A 23,399-nucleotide genomic window follows, 5' to 3' on the forward strand; every position below is an offset into this window, starting at 1 on the left:
GATTCTCTGTTTAACTGTTGATTCCTCCCTGGCCTCCCAGTTCTGTGAAATGAACTCTATTTCCATCTATAAAAGTTCCAACTTAGAGTTCTGGTTAGCGGTGCTTCTGATTGGTTTTGTGCTCTGCGTCCGAGGACGTAGATAGAGTCAAGAAAGACAGTGACCTCACGGTGCAAGGGTGGTGCTTATACGTGGCTTTTTTTGTGACTTCTGGGGCGGGACAGATTCACTGCGGAGCCACATACTGGAGTGTAGGATCTCGTCTGTGAAAGCTTTCCAAATCCAGTCTGGCACCTGGGGGATATTCTAAAGGTCAAAAAACTGCGGTTAGATAGACTATTCACTAGAATGAGCTTCACCAAAGGGTGTAAAGTGTTCTTCTGAACAAGTTTGATTTACCCTTCCCAAAAATATCCTCACTTCATTTCTTTGGGATCACTTGAATATCAAATAAGTTTAAACACATAGGTGGTTTGCCTTTAGTGACTTAATGGAATCTGACATTCAGCTAAGTTGCATAGGCATCCAAGCAGTAGGTAAACCACCATACCCTTTCGGTTGTCAAAACAGTTCTTATTTTATTGTAGTATTTATGTAGCATTGGCCTGATCTCACGCCTAACAGTTTTCTCAGCCATCCATACACCAATATGCATTAATTCATCTTATCTTGACTCATTCATTATTTTTAGGTCTCGCCTGAGTCCGCGCATATGCTTTCCTCTGCATGGCGTCTAGTAAGCACTTCTAACTCGGACCACACGCTCGTGCGTGTGCTTTTTTTTTGTTGCTATTGGCCTTTACGTGCTTCTTTCTATGAAAGACAGCACGCAATTTACCAAAGGTGGGTGCATGTCCCGCCTTCTCTCTCCCCTGGCTTAGGGAGCTCAGGAGCGAGCAGCACTGCGGCCGGATGCCAGCTGCATTCCTGACAATCTTTTTTCAATTAGCACGCTCGCTTTAACTTTCGCTGCAGCGCTTGTTTTTTTTATAGGTTGATGAAATTTGGAACCTGTGTCTTGTTTGACGTCAAGCAAGTGGCTCGTATTCTGTAGGGTAACTACAGTACACGCATTTTCACACGTACCACATTATATTGTGGGACCTCTTGCAACAACAGCTTGCTCTGCATTTGCTGCCAGTTTCGTCATCACACAGCACTATAAATAAGAGGTGTTCCCTTTTAGAGCATATTCTACTTGTCGACCTTGAAAGCAAAAGGGGCTTAGTCCGTCTTGACTGCAATCTAACAATATGACCAACAGACCACGCAAACATCTCTCGCTGAGTTATGTTACCAACTTGTGTTGTGGATGCTCACTTCATGCTCAGGGTGCAGAATCCCACCCTTTGCCAGACACTCGCACGTACACTGTTGTGAAACGCATTTTACAACATGGCGAACTTCTAAGGATGAGTTTTTTTCTTTCTTTTTTTGTCTTCATTTGCCATATCCTCCTTCCATACCTAGTTGCCAACCACCATGCGTGTCGTACCCTGTGAGGCAAACCGTACTCCTAAGTCCTCACTTACTCAGACACGAAAATATGAACAGCGGCAGACAACCTATAAAGCTGGAAGAAAGGGAGGAGAAGGAGCAAACCCATTCTTACTCCAACAAGGTATTTCAACCTGAAGGACCCAAATTCGTTTCCGAGGGAGCCACCGACTCAAGGTCCATGTAGTGTAGTAGGCATAATCATAGGAACTGGCAGAAAAAAAAACCCCAAAAAAACCCGAAACTCCTATCTCCAATTGACCAAAAGGTCCCAAAAAGAAAGATTTCTTTTACTACACGTTCTAGCCAGGTCAACCTTCGAAGTTTCATATAATGATGTTAGCCAACCTGCGTGTGTTGGGGCAGTGGCCTCTACCCAGAATTTGCATATTTGACGTCTTGCCAGCAGGACTGCATAGAAGAGGAACGTTTTGGCTTGGCCAGTTACCCTTTCCTCTAGCCCAAAAATTATTAGTTGGAGGGAGATGGTCAATGTTATATTCAGCATAGATTCCAACGAGGTTTTTACTTCCTCCCAAAAAAGTGTAATAGCGCGACAGTCCTTAAACATATGTATGTCCGATGCTTCCAAAAGGTTGCATTTATTGCACTTCTTTCCTGGCTGGAATTTTGAGAGCCTGAGAGGGGAAAGGTAGGCACGATGGACTGTGAACAAATGATTACGTCTTTGTCAAGCTGGTTTGACTGACTTATACAATAGAGTGAAGGATCTTACCCATAAGTCCTCACATTGCATATCTATTTCCTCTCCCCAAAGCTCAACTGGCAGAGTAAATTCGCCTTCTACTTCCTCAACTATATTCCAGTACCAAGTAGCTACCTCTTTACCACCTTCTAACCTTTCTACCAACTGTTGTTCTAGATTACTGGGCATCCCCATCCGGACTCCCTTCCTAGCCATGGCTCGGCCCCAACTGTCCAGCTGAATATACTTGAATCTGGATAGGGTTGGGCCCACCCTATTCCGTAGCCCTTCCCACACTAGTAGCTTCCCTTCAACCAATATCTCCCCCATCTAGAGATCCCTGCCTCTTTTAAGGGGGTTGCAAGACTATCCTGCAAGCATAGTGGCTGCCCCGGGGAGTCCCACAATGGGGCGAAGTTAGAAAAATAAGAAAGCCTTATCTTCTTCCTTATCTGCATCCAAGAGATTGCAGCCGACTGTAAAGTCTTTAATCCAACTTTTCTAAAGAATTTCTGGTCTCCATATTTAAATAGAAATCCATCAGGAGGGAGTTCTGCCCCTAGTAACAAGGCCTTGTACATTACTCCCATGGATGAACCAGAGGGTGTTTTCAGTAGCATCCTGGAGTATGTCAACTGAAATGCCCATGCATAAAAAAACAAGTCTGGCAGCGCAAGCCCTCCCTTCTCCCTCATCCTCCTCAGCTTCTTCCAGGCCAACCTAGATACCTTGTAGTTCCAGACAAAATAATTAATTTCCCGCTGGAATTTATCCAGCCTTTTAGGGTCAAATGTTAAGGGGATGGTACTAAAAATAAACGTATACTTTGGCAAAATAGACATCTTGACCAGATTAGTTCTTCCAAGTAAAGACAGTGGAAGAAAGGCCCAGGTTCTTAAAAGCTTCCGACACTCCTTAGAAACTCGCTCTAAGTTAGTCTGGACAATATTCCCGATGTCTTGGGTAATCCGTATTCCCAAGTATCTCATAGAAGAGGTCGTTATTAATTGAGAATTAGGGATATTCCACAACATGATTTCCGTTTTAGTAGCATTGATTTCGTAACCCAAAATCAACCCGAATTCCTCCGCCCTCTTACCTACTATAGGGGAATGATCTATCCGGGTCCGACGTACAAATAAGAATGTAGTCTGCAAAAAGAGCCACCCGTTTCTCCCACCCCCTAAAGACAAATGAGGGAATATCTTGATCTTCTCTAAGAATTTGTGCAAACACCTCTATATACATATTAAACAAGAGGTGGGAGAGCGGGCAGCCCTGCCTGGTACCTCTAGTAATTGTAAAGGGGTCAGTCAAGGTCCCATTTACCAACAGTCTGGCCCTTGGGTTCCTGTAAAGGAGATCGACCACTCGACAAAAGAGCTCTCCCAACCCAAATTTCTTCATTACCGCAGCCAGATAGGGCCAATTGACCCTATCAAAGGCCTTGGTGGCATACAGGGTGAGTGTAGCCAGTGGGAGCTCGAAGGTGGTGGCAATGTCTATTGCTCCCACCAAGTCATGGGTGTGGTCTGCCAGCTGGCGTCCTTTTATAAACCCTTTCTGATCCCGGTGAATTATCGAACCGATTTCACCGCCCAGTCTAGATGCTATGATAGACATAAAGATCTTATAGTCGCTATTTAGGAGCGAAATCAGACGATAAGAGCCGCATTCCGTCGTATCTTTACCAGGCTTAGGGATCAGAACGATCTTTGCGTCACTCCATGACTCGGGGAGGAAACTAACATCTCATGATTTTTATGCACTGTATTCCCGCAGTATGATCCGTGTTTGTGTGCTAATTTGGATAATTGTAAACAAATGCGCTTAGTTGCTTTTGTTCCATGTTATTATAGGTAACATCTTAACAGTTGTAGTCTTACAATCGGGCCTTTTGTGCGGCCCTCCGCTTTTGTTCGCCATCTGGGTGGTGATGTGCCAGATACAGGCTTTCATTTAATTGAACTTGCTCGTGTGGCAGTACAACTGTGAGTGCAGCATTAATTATAGTGTATATCTAGCGCCGTAGCGAAAAGCGGGTGACATGACTGTAATTTTGGAGCTTAATTGACAGCGCTCGTCTACAAAGTACACTGTATGCACTAAGTTGTGCTGTGAATGGTCATATTATATTATCGCAGACTCACATTTATTTGTTCCTGTAAAATCAAAATTGCGTGCATCTCGTTTTTTTTGCCTTAGAACTCAGCGTCATCTTGTTATGTTATGTTATGTTATTTTGTGTCTTTTATAGCGCTCGGCTACTCAGAAGAGTGTCCCGGCGCTTTATTGACAACCTAGAAAGACAAACACAACACAACAGATTAAAAGAAAGCAGGTTCAACAGAACACGGAAACCTAGGAAGCAAAAAGCCAAGTCTTTCCAGGTTGTTCCTGGAGACTTTATCAGACTTGCATAACTATAAAATGAAAATCCACTAGCAAAAAACACACATGTGGAGCTTTGAGCTCGTAAAATTCTTTATAAACTCAAATAAGCTGAAGCTGGTGATATCTTGGAGTGTGTCGTGGAGGTAGTGGGGGAGGGGCTCTGTTTCAGGAGCAGCAGGGAGTCCCCAGTGAAATGTGTAGTAAGGCCAGCTGAGCGACAAATATTAGGGTGTATATGGGAACTTGATCAGCACACCCTCGGAGGGAGCCAGCTTCAGCTTCAGCAGCTCCATCGAGCCCTCTTGGCGCTGCGGGTCGGAGCACAGGACCAGGGTAGCGCTTTCGGTCAACTGTGCGTGCCGCAGCACTACAGTGGTTTTCTCTGTGCCCAGGTTCAGGGCCACCAGGAAGCGATCGTTCTGGACCCAGACTCACATGTAGGCGTAGACGTGGGGGGATGGTGGTGGCTGTAGCTGTATGAAGTCCCCGTGCAGCAGGGAGCGCTCCTTCCCCTTCCGCTCACTGAGAGCCTTGTAGAGAGACAACAAGGAAAGGGGAATATGCGGTCTTGAGGGGAACGAATAGGAGAGCTCCCATCAAAGTTCGAGTATGATCCCCCTCATTCCCTCCAGATCATGTGGCACAATTTTGCTTTACACTGAATACTACGAGACAAATAATTTATCTGGTGTATTAACTAACGTTTGCTTATTAGTTGCAGCGTTTTCTTTATTATTTTCGCCATTTACCTCAATTTAGGTCACTTTATTGGAGGGGTGCACACAGGGCGGGACCCTGTGTTGTCCTGAAGAAAAGTTCTGGCGGGGCTCGAAACATGTTGACATTTACTAGGGACCCCTAACCCATTATAGCTAGGTTCTCCCAGTATCTTACCCGTTTTTAGACATACCGACTAGGAGCCAGAATAAAGTTAATTTGCCCACTAGTTAGGTATTTTTAACTCACTTCTTCCACTCCACATCACTGAACTATACACAGTTCCTCACAAAAGTGCTCCTATGTAACTTCGCAAGTCGCAGCACGCCTGAATCTGAAGCAGATTGAGATGGCCCCTATGATGAAGCATGTCACCAAGGGGAATCCCTGGTGAGTGAGGGGACTCAAGAAAGTAAATCTTTCCTTTCCTACTGATTTTCCGACTCAGAGTGAGCGAAAAGTTTCCTTTTTACTAGGTTCTTTAGCTGACATCTCTGATTTTGTAGGTCTACTATTGTATTAGGAGGGTGAACCTAGCATACCCTTCTACCTCCCCCCATTTTTTTGACCTTGTAGAGAGACAACAGGGAGTGATTGTTGACGCTCTCCGCCTGCAAGCAGGAAAGGGTAAAAGACGTCAGTCAGTGACCAGCAAGACACTTTACACAACACCATGATTCAACAACACTCCTTGAAGAGACAACTGCGTGGTGCAAGCTCCGTGTGGGTCCACAATCCGCATCGTATGAAGAGCTTCGACCCTAGGATCCCATCAGTTCAGAACAGTCATAAAGACCAAACTTTTTTTTTCAGTTTCATATAGCGCGAACACGGCCCAAGAAAACTGGAGCGCTTTACGCGAGAACTATTTTTTCCAAGATCGATTTTTTTTTTGTTAGGCATTGGGAGGTTAAAGAATGTGCCCAGAATCACAGGATGTTGATTTGATGCTAGGACTCGAACCAGGTTCCCAAAGTCTCAAAACGGCAGCTCTGCCCACTTCTCTTTCTTCTCAGCTTTTTACACAAGCTTTTAATTAAGTCTAACACTAACTGAAACTATCGAGGAAGCGACAGAAGCATGTCGGATCTGGGCCCCTCCTAAACATCGGGCTTTACTCTCATTGTGTTTCCAACTTTCATGACTCCTTTTTTTCGTTTCTCTTTCATCACTCAGAGGTCAAGTTTAACACTTTGTAAAGCTACTCAATAAATAAGCATTGGCATAGCCAATAGGCCTCACCTTTTGGGACCTTGTAAGTAAAAAAAAAAACTGAAGTATAAGACTTCACGTTTACATTTACTTCGTATTTAGGATGCAGTAAATGTCAACGTGAAGTCTTACACGTTTTTTTTCTTACTTACAAGTTCCCAAAGGCGAGACCTATTGGCTATGCCAACGCTTGTTTCTGTTGCCCGTGCAATCCCTCACCTATTGATCCCTGCATGTCTTCCTGCGTAATGCTTGAATTCACTAATCCATTCATGCACCAAATAACATGCCTGGTCATCCATCCATGGTGCCACCCTCCTTTTAATTCACCTATATACTCACTTATGTATCCATGCATTCTCACATTCACCTATTCACTTATCAGCATAACATCTACAATTCCCAGTAAATGGAGAATGTGTAAAACATTCAGACAGATTGGCTTCACCACTGCTTGTTCCCCATGCAAGTACATGCATCCTTACCAGCTGTGATATACTTTTTACCTCAAAGTTAGTTGAACACAAAATATTGTGCAATTAAACGATTCTCGTTGTAAAAATTATTGAAAGTTTATGGAATAAAATTAGAACGCTCTTGTTACTTACCAGAACTGATGTGTTATTGTAGTTCGCTGTAAAAGAGAATTGTTAGGAATTCTTTGAAAGTCATATCCATTCTAAATAGTTTCTATTTTCCTTTGCAGGACAATCAAATCCAAAGACTTTTCCGTTTATACATATCGTGACAGGAAACGATTGATATATAAAGTGCCTAATTTCAAGGTATATTTTGGAGATTTCTAATCAGACTCCATTTTAAACACTTAATAATGCTATAGTTTTTTAAAATATTCATAACCCTTTCATACTGCATAGATGGTGTACACTGTTCTGACTATAGCATGCAATGTGATTGTTAATCCTTATAAAACCACTCTGACACTGGGAGCAAAATGTGCACTTTCTGCTTTATTGATATCAGTGCAAATATGCTTACATTATGCTTGTGAACAAATTTATTACCAATAATTCCATGGAAATGATGTTTAATGTTTACAAACAAAAACTTGGAGCATAATAGGGTACGTTTGAAGTTGTACCCCTGATTGTCACTGCAGAACAAACATTCACTCCTCACTTTCTTAGAAACGTTCATGACACTGTCCAAATTATAAATGAACTCAGAATAGTGGCAACTTTAATGTTGTTATTTTATTTACATATTTGACCCATGTGAGAGCATCTTCCATACAGAAGAGAATACACTGAAATCTTTTTGTTATACTTTGGCTGTGAGACCTATGTAGCTTATTTCGCCTGGTGCATGCTTATTAGCATGGATTTATATTTAAATATCTGATAGAGACTTCTAACCTCAGATTCCTTATCTCAAAATATTCCCCAGCAGTCAGACTGGTACTGGAAACTTTTCAAGGAGTAGCTCTTCTGGTGGTAGGTGGCGTTGGGGTCCACGCTGGAAGTGACCGGCGTGGGACTATATAAGTGCCATCCGAGCGAGCTGACAAACGTTTCTCTGAAACATTGTCTCACAGTGTTGGGTATGTCCCCACAAAAAATGGTGGGTTTTACTCCCTGTGGTGTCTGTTGCAGGCAGAGATGTCTGTGACAGAACCTCACCTGGTTTGTCTTTGGTGCTTGGAGTCAGACCATGACTCCAAGTCCCTGTGAGGACTGCTGCACCATGCACCCAAAGCTGATGAGGGAGCGCTTTTTGAAGCTGCTGTTGCCATGACTACTCTGCAACACTCCAAATCCCGGTCATATGGGAGGTTCCAGGACCGTTCACAGAGCCACTCTCTGCGTAAGTCATAGTTGGGCAAGTACCACATGAGGTAAAAAAAAAATCCAAGAAGGTGAAACACTTCATCTTCTCCGCATCAGTCCAGGTCATTGAATGAGTTGGGGAAACAACGTCACAAGTCACGGCTCAGCTCCACTACAGAGCCTATACCTGTGTCCACTCTGCACCCCTAGAATTTCTCGAAGCTGGAGTGTTCCCTGCCCTACTCAGAGTTTTATGAAGCCATGCACCTCATATTTGGGACACCCAACCCCTCTGTAGTGCCTTTGGGCCCGCGGGTATGGCAGGAGCCACCACTGGATTCCCAACAGCAAATCTGCCCTCAGCGCCAGTAAGGACCTTTGGATCCCTTAAGATCCAGAACGGGTCTACCTGCTACCTTTCATGGAGACCGCACAAATCAGTTGTAATCTGCATTGCTGAGGCCTTGTGCTAGCACCGGCCCCATCGTCATACTCGACTCCAATACTGAACCAGATAGGCATCGCCCAACACCAATTTCGGCCCCACCTGGATCCAGGCCCTCAGAGTCTGAGCCAGTGCCTTTTTGCTTTGACAGACCTGGAGAAGGATACAATTGGGAAGGGGTTCCCGGACCCTTATTGTACCCCCTTACCCCCTTGATGAGACAAAATACAACAGGTAGGTGAGATTGGTGAGTCTCTCCTCCTACTGTGGCTGTGGAGGAAGAGGCTGCTTTGCTATGATGGTGCAGAGGGTGGCCAAGGTCATGGTCCTTCATCTGCCCTCGGTGGCAGGCAAGACGGACGTTCTGAAAGAGGTGCTTCAACTGCGAGTTGCCCCCTCAGAACTCTTCCTATTAAATGAAGCCATCACAGATGTCCTGCTCTGGGGCTGGGCTAAGCCCTGCAAAGGTGCTCCTGTGCACTGAAAACTTGCCCGCCGCCATCACCCCAGTTTTGAGGACCCAGTGTTCTTCACCCCTCACCCCAATCCTGAGAGTCTAGTTGTCTAGGCCTCCTCGCTAAAGTGTAACCTGGGGCATCCCCTACCACTCCATTGGATAGGGAAATCAAGAGACTTTACACCTTTGGCAAGCAGATTTTCTCTTCAGCAGCCTAGCAATGTGGTTAGTGAACACCGTACACCTCTTGGGCAAATACACCCACAAGGTTTGGGACTCGGTCCGAAGAAGGGCTGCTAGTGGTTTCTTGCGAGAACAGAACCATACTGTCACAGGCTATTTCAGATGGCAGCAATGCAGCAAAGTTCACTTTTGGCTGTGGACTGGGAGCAGCCGACTCGCAAGGCAGCGGGATTGTGTTATCAGTGCTACTCAGTTGCCACGCCTGGCTGAGATCCAGTGGCTTTTCAGGGGAAGTCTGAGCTTCCCTTATGGACATGCCCTCTGAAGGCACTTACCTTTTCATCGACAAAGTGGTCTTGTCGCTTGAGTGCTTTAAGGACTACAGAGCCGCCGCCCTTTCCCTCTGACTCTCTATGGACCCGCCCTAGCCTGCCTTTCGCTCCTTCTGTGGTTACGTTAGGGGTTACCAGCTGGATCCATTTCCACCCAGCCTCCCTGTCCAGCAGGCTTTCCTGACCTTTGGTGGCAGAGGACACTGTTCCCAGAAATCCTGTGAAACAACAGCCTGAGGCCGATCCAGTTCACCACACTGTCTGCAACCGCAGCCTTCAAACTCCTACCATCACCGGCACCCAGAGGGTGACAGCGTAAGCCACCACCTGCCCCACTGGTAGTACATAACATTGGTCAAGTGGGTTCTCCAAATTGTTCAGTGGGGTTGCTACATCTCCTTCTTCGAAACCCGGCCGCCCATCCCACCTGAGGCGGAAACGAGCCAGAATAGTGGGCAGAAAAGAGAATACACGGAGGAAAGAGAGTGAAGTGAATCAATGGGAGTGGACGCATAAAGAGAACAAGCGGTGAATAGTGAAAAACGCCGAGAGAGTACGCCTATAAATTCAAGAGCTTAAGTTCTACCGAATAATCAGGAGTGCAGGTCCATCTGAAATAAAGTTTACTTGAGGACAAAAAGATCTATAATACCCGAAAAAAAGTTTTACCACATTGGCAGATGAGTCCAATGTGGGAAATTAAGATGCCCTGATGAGAGCCCACAGAGGCAACAGTGAGGCTTGAAACGCGTCGGTTCAGCGATTGTTTTCGCTGGTTTTAACAAAAGAACAACATAAAGGAATAGGATTCACACCTGAGAAGCATACAATAGTGTTCTAATTAAAGAAAGAACCCTCATTGAATTGTTGTGTTTAAAAAAGAGTTTAATCTTTGTTCCACATTGGTTTTTGTCCTTTATGTGGTTGTATTGTGAAAAGTATTGTACCAGTCTTTTTCATTGGTCATAATTTGGTTGTATTTTGTATATATATATGTAAACTGTGTTGTATATATGTTCATAAATTGGTTGTGTAGCTATGTGAAGGTCAGATTCCTTTCCCAAAGAAAATGATGAAATTGGAAAAAATAGGTTGATTAAATAAACCAAATCACGAAAGGAACATAGTGTGGTTTGTTGGAAGTAAAATAAATGTAAATGATAGGGAAACCAGGTCAATCATTTTTTATACTACCTTCCTTTGACCGGCAGGTGGAGGATCACTTCTCCCTGCTTTAGCAGGAAGTACTGGCTCTTTTAGCTAAAGATGACGTCAAAAGGGTGCCGGAAGCAGAAGTAGGTTGCAGTTGCTGTTCCTGCTACTTTCTGAAGCTGTCCTATCCAAGACCTACACCTTCTCAATGCCTTCCTGAAGAAGGAGAAATCCAAAATGCTCACGCTGGGTTAGGTTCTGCCTGCCCTGGATCCCTGAGACTGGATGGTGGCGTTAGACTTGAAAGACACCTATTGCCATATTCCCATCCTGCCAGCCCACAGACTTTGCCAATGGTTCATGGTGGGTCTGAAGCACTTCCAATTTGCAGTACATCCTTTTGACCTCATCAGAGTCCCTCAGGTGTTCAACAATGTGAAGGCTGGCATTTGCAGCAAATCTGCGGAGTTCGGGATCTGTGTCTTCCCCTACTTCGACGACTGGCTGTTGGAGGCAGGCTCACTCCAGGCAGTCATCTCCCACCTCAAGACTACAGCAGACCTCTTGCACTCGCTGGGTTACACATAAGACCTGCTGAACTCACACCAGACTCCCTCTTTGATGCTCTCTTTCATCAGAGCTACTCTGGATACAGTGCGGTTTTGGGCCTAATCTCCTGAATGGCGAGTCCAGATTATTCAAGCTAGCATACTGATGTTTCAGCCTCTAACCTGGATAATGGTGAGACTGACTGACTCTGAGGCTGATGAGAATCATGGCCTCCTATATCCTGCTGGTGACATATACCCACTGGCGTTAACAGACTTTGCAGTGGGGCCTCAAAGCTCAGTGTGCACAGCATCAGGTGAGTTTCTCTGACCTCTTCTAAATATTGAAGGGAACTTCAAAATACCTGCAGTGGTGGCTGACAAACCAAGATTGTGTCAGTGGCAGACCCACTCCCTTCCTTACCTAGAGCTGACTGTAGTGACAGATGCGTCACTCCGCTGCTTGGGTGGCCATCTTGGAGAGGTGGAGATCAGAGACTCTGGTATCTGGTGGAGTCTCTGCTCCACATCAGCTTGTTGGAGCTGGGAGTAATCTGAGTGACATTAAAAGCCATTCTTCCTTCAATCAAGGGAAGGCTTGTTAAGATGTTCTTGTACAAGGCCACTGCCATGTGGTACTTTTACAAACAAAGCCCATGAGTTGTACATCCTTTATCAGGAGGTCCTGCGTTTCCAGACATGATTGGAATGTCAGGGCATTTCCATGATGGTTCAACATTCGGTGGGATCTCTGAACGCCAGATCAGAGAAGCTCAGCTGTTCATGCCTATTGGATTACAAATAGCATCTCCTTCTGCTGGTGGTGCAAGTTTTCTTACAAGAATGGGGAGAACCTTGGTCAGATCTATTCGCCTCCACAGAGAGCGCATAAATACAAGTACTTGTGCACGCTGAAATTTCCAAGGCAACTCTCGCTCAGAGATGCTTTTCGTCTCGATGTTCAGGGCTTCTGTACGCCTTTCAGCCAATAATACTCTAGCTCAGAGTTCACAAGATCAAAAATGACTGGGCCCACGTCATTCTTGGTGCACCATATTGGGCGCAGAGATTTTGGTATCTAGTACTCCCGAGTCCGAGCATCGGTCCTCATATCAGGATGCCTTTTTGGGGCGATTTACTGTTGTAGCAGCAGGGCAGGTTCATGCATCCGTACCTGTGCACGTTCCGCCTTCATGCATGGAGATTGAGCAGCAGCAACTGACAGTCTTTGATCTTCCCTCAGAGGTCTGTGATGTTATTCTGTCATCCAGGCCTCCCTCAGCTAAGACAATATATGCCTACCGGTGGTCCATATTTTTGGAATGTGTACCTCCAAACAGGTCAATCCCTTTTCTGCACCTTTATCCAAGAGCCTGTTAATTATACTTTCCATAACCCAACAAGGCTTTGCTTTGGGCACTGTTAAAGGTATTTTCTGTGCTTGCAGACCGACCATCTTTGTACAAGTCACCTTTTATGACTTGGTTCTTGAAAGGCCTTCAACACCTGTTTCTGACAAAACGCTTCTTCGTGCCCTAATGGGACCTGAATCTGATCCTAACATTCCTGGTATGCTCATCTTTCGAACCAATGCATAAAAGCCCAATTTGTCTGTTGACCATCAGAAAAGTTTACCTGGTGGTTGTAACATCGACCAGGAGGGTCGGAGAACTGCAAGCATTATCTGTACATCCTCCTTGCACATCTTTTGTTTCCGGACAAGCTGGTCCTGAAAACGCATGCCTCCTTTCGACCTAAAGTCATCACACCCTTTCACGTAGGCCAGAACATCACACTGCCCACATTCTTTGCTCCGACTCATCCTTCTAAGGAAGAGGAGAGTCTCTACCATCTGGACCCGAAAAGAGCATTTTCGTTCTACATTGAACGTACAAAAGAGTTCCGCGTGAACGATCAACTTTTCATTGGCTTTCTTGGGACCAAGAAAGGACAGTCCATTCAGAAATGGACCATCTCACAAACGATTGTACTCTGCATTAAAATTTGCTATGCACTATCACGAAGCAACCCCTTTAGGGCTTGCAGGCTCATTTCACCTGAACCAAGGCTGCAACCACTGCGTTAGCTCACTACGTACCTGTCCTGTACACCAGTTGGGCAGCTACGTGGGCTTAGCTCCAGTTCTACATGTCTACCAGGACGAAGACCCTAAAATAATACCTCAGGTCACCATTAAGTGGTTTGCAAGGGTGTACCTATTCCCTGTTGTCCAGAGGTAGACCTAGCTTCAAAGTATATATGGGTCAAAACATCAACAATTAATTAAGTTATGAACTTGATGCACATTGATTGTCACGGGTCTAAACAAGGAGTTGAGAACTTGCCCCATTTGCCAAACTTTGTTTGATAAATGGGGCAATTTGCCCCAAATGCCTAGCGGATCACGAATGGCTTCTCCATCTGGAGGTAGTGTACGATCTCTCAAGAGAGTGGGGAAACTCTTGGTTAGATCTGTTTGCCACTGTCAAGAACACGTATGTCAGTGGAACTCTAGGCTCCATGCACATGTCTGTTATTCCCACTCTTGCCCACAGTTCTCAAAATCAGGAACGGCTAGGCTAAAGTCATTCTTGTGGCTCCAGATTGATATCTCGAACTTCTGAGCCTGAGCATTGGTCCTCAGATTAGGCTGCGCCTTCGGGATGATCTTCTGCCACTGCAACAGGAGGAAGTTCTACACCTGAACCTGCGCACCCTCTGCCTTCATTTGTGGACACTGAGCGGCCACAGTTGACCGCTTTTGACCTTCCTACTGAAGTCTGTGATGGTATTCTGGCAGACAGGCATCCCTCTACCTAGACAGTGTATGCCTGCTGTTGGGATACATTTGTGGCATGGTGTACATCCAGAAATGTTGATCCCCTTTCTGCATCTTTTTCTCAAGTTCTCCTAGTTTTTTATTTCTTTGGCCCAGCAGGGCTCTCCTTTGGGTACGGTTGAAGGTTATCTGATGCTCATTTCGGTGTTCTTGCCATTGCCAGACCAACCTTCTTTGTTCAAAAATGCCCATTGTGACTAGATTCCTGAAAGGACCACAACACGTTTCCCCCAGGCCAGTCACATGTCCCAGTGCGATCTTGACCTGGTGCTTACATTTCTTATGTGCACATCCTTTGAGCTGCTACACAATTGTCCACTTTGTTTGCTGACTATCAAAATAGCCTTTCCAGTGGCCATTACATTGGCAAGAAGGGTCAATGAAGTGTAGTTCCTCTCTGTACATTTGCTTTATACTAACTTTTGCCCAGACAAGCTGATTCTAAGGACCCATGCCTCAGACAAGCTGGTTCTAAGGACCCATGCCTCCTACCTGCGGAAAGTTGTGACACTCTTTCATGTAGGCCAAAACATCACCTTTCCTACCTTCTTTGCTCCACCTCACACTTCCAAAGAAGAGTAGAGATGCCACCATGTGTACTGGAAAACAACGTTGCTGTTGTACCTTGATCACACTAGAGAGTTCTGGGGGATGATCAACTCTTTATGGGGTACGTGAAGCTAAGATAAGCAGTGTAGAGACCTCACTGAGTGCTTGCGTTCTCATTCTACCAGAGCCAAGACTGTGGCTAACGCAGTGGAGTGCCTGTCCTGGACTTTTGTCCGGCAGCTCTTCGGGCATTGTTACATACGTTCATAAAGCATTACAGTCTAGCTGGTCAGGTCTGTTGGAACGAGCACTTTGCCTATTTCGTCCTGCAAGACTTACTGGTTTCATTCGTTTCACAGACCTACCCCTGGGGAGGTCTTGCTTCGGTGTCTATTCTAAGGTAAAGAATCTGCAGCTAGAGGTCTCTATCAGATGAACAAGTTACTTAGCTTTAGTAATGACTTATCTGGTGGAGAATATCTAGCAGCCGATTCCTTGCTGACCCTGCAGTTCTCCCCACTCTGCAAAGTGTTTCAGTAGGGTCACCCTCCTGGGGGCTTCCAAATCAGTATGTTAGCGCTCTTCGTGGCTCTGCGCTTCTGATGTGGAAAGTCACAAAAAGTAACTGAGGTCAGCATGCTGGGTTATGCAAAGATTTTTAAAAAAAACATCTATTAAAAAAATACATATATGATCATGTGCTCAAACTGTTGAAACTGCGCAATTGACTTCAATGGACCAATAGGAATAGAGCATACTGATCTAAACATGTATATTCACAAGTAATATGACACTGTTTTTGACACACTACAAGTCCCAAAATGCCTAGAGACAGAAACAGGAAATAAACAACGTGCATGACTTATTTATTAACTCATTCCATGCTCGGGACGGCGCCCGTCCGTCATGAGACACAGTAGGTGTGTGATCATGACGGCCGGGAGCCCTCCTAATGTTGCCGCTCCGCCCACACGTCATTAATTCCCTGCCTGTGCGAGAGAATTTATCAGTGGGTGGAGTTCGGAGGGCTCCCGGCTGTCATGAGCACACGCCTACTGTGACTCATGACGGCTTTGCGCCGTCCTGAGTACCCGAGCGCCAAGCCCAGCCCTGCCCCCCTCACACCTCAGCAGAATTTGCCTCGCCGCAGAGGGGTAAGCGCTGTTGTTTTTGAATACTTACCCATGAACAAGGTCTCTGTGAGACCGAAACACGTAGGGAGGTTATAAGATTTGGTTGTGAATCGTTTATGGAGAAGGAATAAAGGTATTAAAGTCTACCCGTGAGTACGACCCAAGTCCTTTACAATTGCTAATTGTAAACTAGGAAGATTTACACGGAGGGGCTCTGCTGTTTGTTTCAGGGCCACACCTTCGCAGACCGCTGAAGTATTCATTAGCGTTTGAGCTAAGCGGAAGGATATGGAAATATATATATAGTATCGTGTGATCAAGCCTCTGGCTAGAGGCGAAACGCCTCATGCAGGACAGCTTGGGTGTTACTCGATGATAATAAAGAACACTTAATTTTTGCACGAAGATTTGGGTCCGACTTGTTCGTTTTTCCAGTGGAATGGAAGAGTGATGCCGTTGGCATTAAGCGATACAGATCTCATATATATATATATATATATATATATATATATATATATATATATATATATATATATATATATATATATTCACTGAAAAAACCATAGGTTATAGACCATATATAGTTAGGAATTAGCATTTACAAAACCATGAAAATTCACTGAAAAAACCATAGGTTATAGACCATATATAGTTAGGAATTCGCATTTACAAAACCTTATTTTACTCACACAAAACCATTGAAATTCCATATATAGTTAGTTGCACTAACTATATATCGCGCACCCGCAATCCACTGCTGATGATGTCACATATTACATCATTCATGACATGGTCAGTGACATCACTGATGACATCTCAAATGACATCACTGATGACATCTCAAAAGACATCACTGATGACATCACTGATGACATCTCATTTGACATTACTGATCACATCACTGATGATATCATTCATGTGATAATACGATGAACCTCTTCAGACTCTAATATAACCTTAGATACAATCAGTGTAAACAGACACTCACAGACTGTCACTCATCCATGGAGTTACTCACACACCTAGTCAGTCATGCAAAGAATCAATCACACCTCCATTTCCTCAACTATACAGTTATACAAACTTTACTTATTCAAACATATACTAACACATATTTACTCTCTTATACAATCCCTGATACAAGTTCACAATGATCCATACAGCCACTCACACATTCACTCGCTCTTATGCACAGTTATTTATATATGTCAACTCTCACATGTACTGTGTTTTACATATGTACTTACTTTGACATGTAGCACTGAGATATCCATTCACTCACCAATACACTCATGCACACAGTCAACCGCCCATACAGCTGTTTCCACATGCACTGTTGAAACCATACATCTAGTGAATCAACTGCTCACACATCTATGCACAGAGTCATACACCTCCCAGCCACCCACACACACACTCAGTCTCCCATACAAATACTTGGGCAACCAATCAATAACCCATATAGTTACTCATATAGCTACTTATCAACACATGCAACAGTTTACAGAACAACAGACATAATGATGCACAAATTAAGACAGTTTAGTCACTAACCCATGCACTCAGTGAGACACATTTAATCACTCACTCATACAGTCAGTCATGCACCTACTAAATCCTTCATCCAGACACTTATACATCCACTCATTCTTCAATATGTAAGACATATTTTAACTTTACAGAAACATACAGTCACTGGATGTTGTCATCAGTGATGTCATCAGTGATGTCATTTGAGATGTCATCAGTGATGTCATCAGTGATGTCACTGACCATGTCATGAATGATGTAATATGTGACATCATCAGCAGTGGATTGCGGGTGCGCGATATATAGTTAGTGCAACTAACTATATATGGAATTTCAATGGTTTTGTGTGAGTAAAATAAGGTTTTGTAAATGCGAATTCCTAACTATATATGGTCTATAACCTATGGTTTTTTCAGTGAATTTTCATGGTTTTGTAAATGCTAATTCTTAACTATATATGGTCTATAACCTATGGTTTTTTCAGTGAATTTTCAAGGTTTTGTAAATGCTAATTCCTAACTATATATGGTCTATAGCCTATGGTTTTTTCGGGGGAATATATATATATACATACATATATAAACATATATCATCTGTATATCTATATAAATACAAACATAAATGCATGCATACATATACTTATATGCATACAGATGCATGTTATTTACATGAAAGTTGAAAAAACACTAATAAAAGCAAAGCTAAAAAGCCACCTCATTACAAACAGAATGGCTTTAACTTAAACGAGGGCGAGATCTATTGCATTTTCAATGCTTGTTTACTTTGGTTCCATCAAGAAGGCATTCAGATGTGTCACACATTTGCCATAAATTCTGAATGTTAGCACTCTAGTTGCACATTAGATCACTGTAGTAAAGCTACTGCTCACCAAGGACGTCTGCGGCTGGTATTCAAAGTGCATGTTTCAGTCTGCATGTCAGAATTTTTTTAATGAAATAGAAGAGGATTTGAGAAGTCACTCAAAATGATCCCTAATTTTTCTTTCTGAAGCACTAATCATACTTTCTATGGCAAAATTAACCCCCTCATGTTGTTCCTTTTTAAATTGAGTGTTTTCAGACTTACCACTTTATTCCAATCAAGATGGCTTCAGGTGTGCCATACCTTTGTAATAAGTAGGACTGTTAGCGCTCTAGTTGTTCTTTAGAACACTCTAGGAGGCTGCAGTAGAACACAAAGGAATCAACTGACAGTCTCTGTACTTGTTGGATGTACATGTTTTACTGAGAATGTCAGACTTCATTTTCACATGACTGAGAAAGATAATGTGAATTTACAGAAAATATGCTTTCAGTTTAGCTTATAGATCCCCTTCCAAACCACTGTGGGAAAATCATGAGATATTAGTTTTCTTTCAAACAATATTCATGATATCACAGCAGAAGGTTTTTTCACATGGTAAAATCACCTTAGAACCCACCACAATTCCTAAAATGAGTATGGTACCATCAACAAATGATTTATAATGTAACTAAAGTCCTAAAACCCTCTATTAACTACAATGCTTTTTAATGAGGTGCTATCATGTATATTGGGCTCAAGATGGCTGCCAACACTTCTTGGATGAAGTGCTGACAGCCAATCAGATCAGATGTGTGGTTAGGCTCCGCCCAGATATGTATCTTTTTTTGAACCTAAATTACTCAAAATCCACTGGAGCACATATATTGAGACCTAGCAAAGGCACATCGGGCTAACAGTCCCTACAATTTTGCCAAGTTTCGTGCAAATCCATTCAGCCGTTCGAGCTAAAAGTGAGGCCAACCGCCCTATGGAAATTAACATGGGAAAAAAGCGTTTTGGGACCCCCCTTTTTTCTCGGCCCCTCCTTGATGAAACCCCCCCAAATTGTCAGGGGCTGCTCAGAAACAAAATGTTCCATTTTCCTGAAAATTTCAGCCAATTCCGTCCACAAACGCCAAAGTTATTAGACATAGAATTTTCAAAAATCCCATAGAGAAAAAATCCTAACTATATATACCTACTGGCGACCGCCAGTAGGTAATATATATATATATATGTATATATATATATATATATATATATATATATATATATATACATATATTTTCACAGAAAAAACCATAGGTTTTAGGCCATATATAGTTAGGGATTTGCATTTACAAAACCTTATTTTACTCGCATAAAACCATTGAAATTCGCATATATAGTTAGATGCGCTAACTATATATCGCGCACCCGCAATCCACTGCTGATGATGTCACATATTACATCATTCATGACATGGTCAGTGACATCACTGATGACATCACTGATGACATCATCCAGTGGCTGTCTGTTTCTGTAAAGTTAAAATATGTCTTACATATTGAAGAATGAGTGGATGTATAAGTGTCTGGATGAAGGATTTAGTAGGTGCATGACTGACTGTATGAGAGAGTGATTAAATGTGTCTCACTGAGTGCATGGGTTAGTGACTTAACTATCTTAATTTGTGCATCATTATATCTGTTGTTCTATGAACTGCTGCATGTGTTGATCAGTAGCTATATGAGTAACTGTATGGGTTATTGATTGGTTGCCCAAGTATTTGTATGGGAGAGTGTGTGTGTGGGGGTGGCTGGGAGGTGTGTGACTCTGTGCATACATGTGTGAACAGTTTATTCACTAGATCTATGGGTTCAAAACTGCATGTGGAAACAGCTGTATGGGTGGTTGACTGTGTACAAGTGTATTGGTGAGTGAATGGATATCTCAGTGCTACATGTCAAAGTAAGTACATATGTAAAACACAGTACATGTGAAAGTTCACATATATAAATTACTGTGCATAAGAGCCAGTGAATGTGTGAGTGGCTGTATGGATCATTGTGAACTTGTATCAGGGATTGTATAGAAGAGTAAATATGTGTTAGTATATGTTTGAATAAGTAAGGTGTGTATAACTGTATAGTTGAGGATATGGAGGTGTGATTGATTCAGTGCATGACTGACTAGGTGTATGAGTAACTCCATGGATGAGTGACAGTCTGTGAGTGTCTGTTTACTCTGAGTGTATCTAAGGTTATATTAGAGTCTGAAGAGGTTGATCGTATTATCACATGATTGATGTCATCAGTGATGTCATTTGAGTTGTCATCAGTGATGTCACTGACCATGTCATGAATGATGTAATATGTGACATCATCAGCAGTGGATTGCGGGTGCGCGATATATAGTTAGCGCATCTAACTATATATGTGAATTTCAATGGTTTTATGCGAGTAAAATAAGGTTTTGTAAATGCAAATCCCTAGCTATATATGGCCTAAAACCTATGGTTTTTTTCTGTGAATTTCATTGGTTTTTTAATACCAAATATCAAATGCTGTCAAATGTCAAGTACATGATAGGTAAAAACATTTTCGTGTTTATGCACGCTGATGTGCTTTGAACGCTGCCCCCCTCCCCCCCCCCCTCTTTTCTCTTAGCAGTACTCTCTCTTTGCAGATAGTGAAGGGTAGTTAACGCAGGCCTTTGCCCCCGTTGTAATCCGTCGTGCCTGCTTCTCTCTCTATTTGATTGATTGCTATCCAAGCATTTACTGTTTTAGAATTGGTTCTCTTTGGTTCATTCTGTATTTACAAACAAGCACAGAGTCGCAATACTCTGTTTAGTCTTTGCAGATAGTGAAAAATAGTTTGAAAAAAACAAAAGGAATCGAGCAAAATCAGTAGGCCACTAATGGGATCTGTTTTTGACCTCGCTAAAATAGAAACATTAAGAACAACCCCTCATGAGAAATACGAAACTAGTAAAATGAACTTAGCTCCACACCATGATGGCTGCAAGACAGCTCGACTCTGCTGCCCACTCCACCCCACCCAAAATAACGACAAACCCTATGCAAATATTATAAATATATACAACACACCAGCAAAGTAACAGGGTAAAACATTTTATTAAATAACTATTTACATAACTATTTTATACTTGTTGTTGCCCGATCCGCCTAGCTCAATCGATCGAGCATGAAACTCATGCACTCTGATAGCAAGCGTTGCTGCTGATGCTATGCAGACCAAAACTGGTTTTCAGTGTGTACATTCTTCTACATTTTTCCATCCAAGGCTGGTTGACAGTTTGTAGAACGATGGCTTCAGATTTTCAACATACGGTGTGGTGGCGCGGACTGGGAGGGGGCGCTTGGCTCCTGCCCCCTCCCCAAGTAAGATTTTCATACGTGAGTGTACGTTCATGGTTTTGGTCCCTGAGTTGCGTCGATGTCACTGCCATGCTCAAATGGCATAAGTCCTGGATGTTGGGTGCCATAGTTCAGAGTTCTGAGCAGCGCTTGTAACACTGTCTGAAGCTTATTTGCACCTACTGCAGCTTCACTATTCTCAAAGTAAGCGAGGGCCGTTTGTGGACCCGACTGCATTGTTAAACAATGTGATGCGGTGCCTCCCTGAACCGCTTGACGGAGGCCCCCTAGAGGCGGTGAGATGGCACTTAGCTCCTGCCCCCTCCCCAAGTCGTGTTGCCCTGGTGTGGCCTGAGATCGCCCCCGACATAGGCGGCCGGCTCCCGGGGTCCGGCGGAACTTTTTGCCTTTTGATGACTCTTCCATTCTGGACCTTGTCCCACAATCCGTTTGACCTGAAGACACGCTGTAGTGGGGCGCCCCTTTACCGTTTCAGTTGCCATTCCGCCCGCTTTTGCTACACTGTGCCTCTTCCGCCATTCAGCTGTTTACCGCCGGCTCTTGCGACTACAGCGTCTCGCTCACCATGTAGTTGAGTTGCTCCCGCTCTTGCGATGCAACGATAGGCGGCTGCCACAGGACTCTCAAAATGGCGGCCGGCTCTTCAGATTTGGGCGTGGTCCACTAAAATGGCCCTGGGACACCTTGGAACTCGGACGCTTGCCTGATAGGGCTTGGGTCCCATTCTCGAAAGCGTCCCCTCAGCCTTGAAGATTCTACAAAAGTCTTGGGGGCCCCCGACTCCCGCAGGCTTCTGGTGGGGAGCGGCTGCCATGATTGCTCGTGGAATGGCCACGACTGAGCTACGAGATGGTGGTGCTCTCATGCTGACTCCAGCTTCAGTCTGAAACATCCAGAAACACTGTAGACTACCAATTCGATCAGTTCCGGTAGCGCCCCAACATGACCCGGTAGAGAAGAACTTGCCCTCCCCTCTTTGACTGATGGTTCTTGTTGCCTGTCCCTTCTGTTGTCATTTAACAGAACTTTTTAGACTGCTGAAAGGGGTTGTGTTCCGAACGATGGTTGGTGGAGACATTTTGACTATATTCTGGACCTACGTTGTCGCGTAATGCGTTATATGACACGCCGCGTTAGCGCACCCGGAAGTGCTCCGGTGCGCGAAGCACAGCTTACCGGAAGCGATCGGGGGCGCGGCACGCAGCGCGTAACGTAAGCATAACAGGTCATGTGACTTGTTAATAAAACTTTTCATTGGTTCATTTTACTTTTGTTATTTTAATGATGAAAGGCTTGGTCATATGAGCTAAAAATTACGCTTTTTATTGGTTTCGAACATTATTTTTTCTTAAACATATATGTTATAATGTTCCAGGCTAATGTACTTTCCCTGAAAATTTACAACTGTCCTGCAAGTAAAATATTTTCCTTTTTCGAGAAAAAGGGCGTTTCTTCGTCCCATGACGGAGCCGTTGAGTAAAAGAGGCTCGGCCTGCTGTCTCAGTCGCCAATACGCCTGATTATCAGATTCTTATCGATCACTTTATGTTGCAGGAGTGGAAAACACAACTGCCCTTGACCATTTATCTTTACTGCGTTCCTGCGTATTATACCTTTTATCCGTCATGTAATTGGACTGCTTTATTTCACTTGCCTTTTACTGATTTGAAAACAGTGACTAAAATTAAAAACTTTACCAATGTAAATACTACTACCATGTTTTGTTTCAAAA

The 23,399-nt window shown here is 43.7% G+C and overlaps 1 protein-coding gene across 1 annotated transcript in view; it reads left to right on the forward strand.

The window, feature by feature from the left end:
• The window catches only part of LOC147683291 (disintegrin and metalloproteinase domain-containing protein 9-like), a 2,469,977-nt gene that overhangs the window by 204,830 nt on the left and 2,241,748 nt on the right, over positions 1-23,399 (forward strand). The window contains exon 4 of the mRNA XM_086944815.1: positions 7,233-7,311. Within this exon, the coding sequence (XP_086800941.1) occupies positions 7,233-7,311 (79 nt within the window). The remainder of the gene's footprint in view (positions 1-7,232; positions 7,312-23,399) is intronic.

The sequence above is a fragment of the Lissotriton vulgaris genome, chromosome 11, assembly GCF_964263255.1.
Source record: "Lissotriton vulgaris chromosome 11, aLisVul1.2, whole genome shotgun sequence".
Classification (NCBI taxonomy): domain Eukaryota; kingdom Metazoa; phylum Chordata; class Amphibia; order Caudata; family Salamandridae; genus Lissotriton; species Lissotriton vulgaris.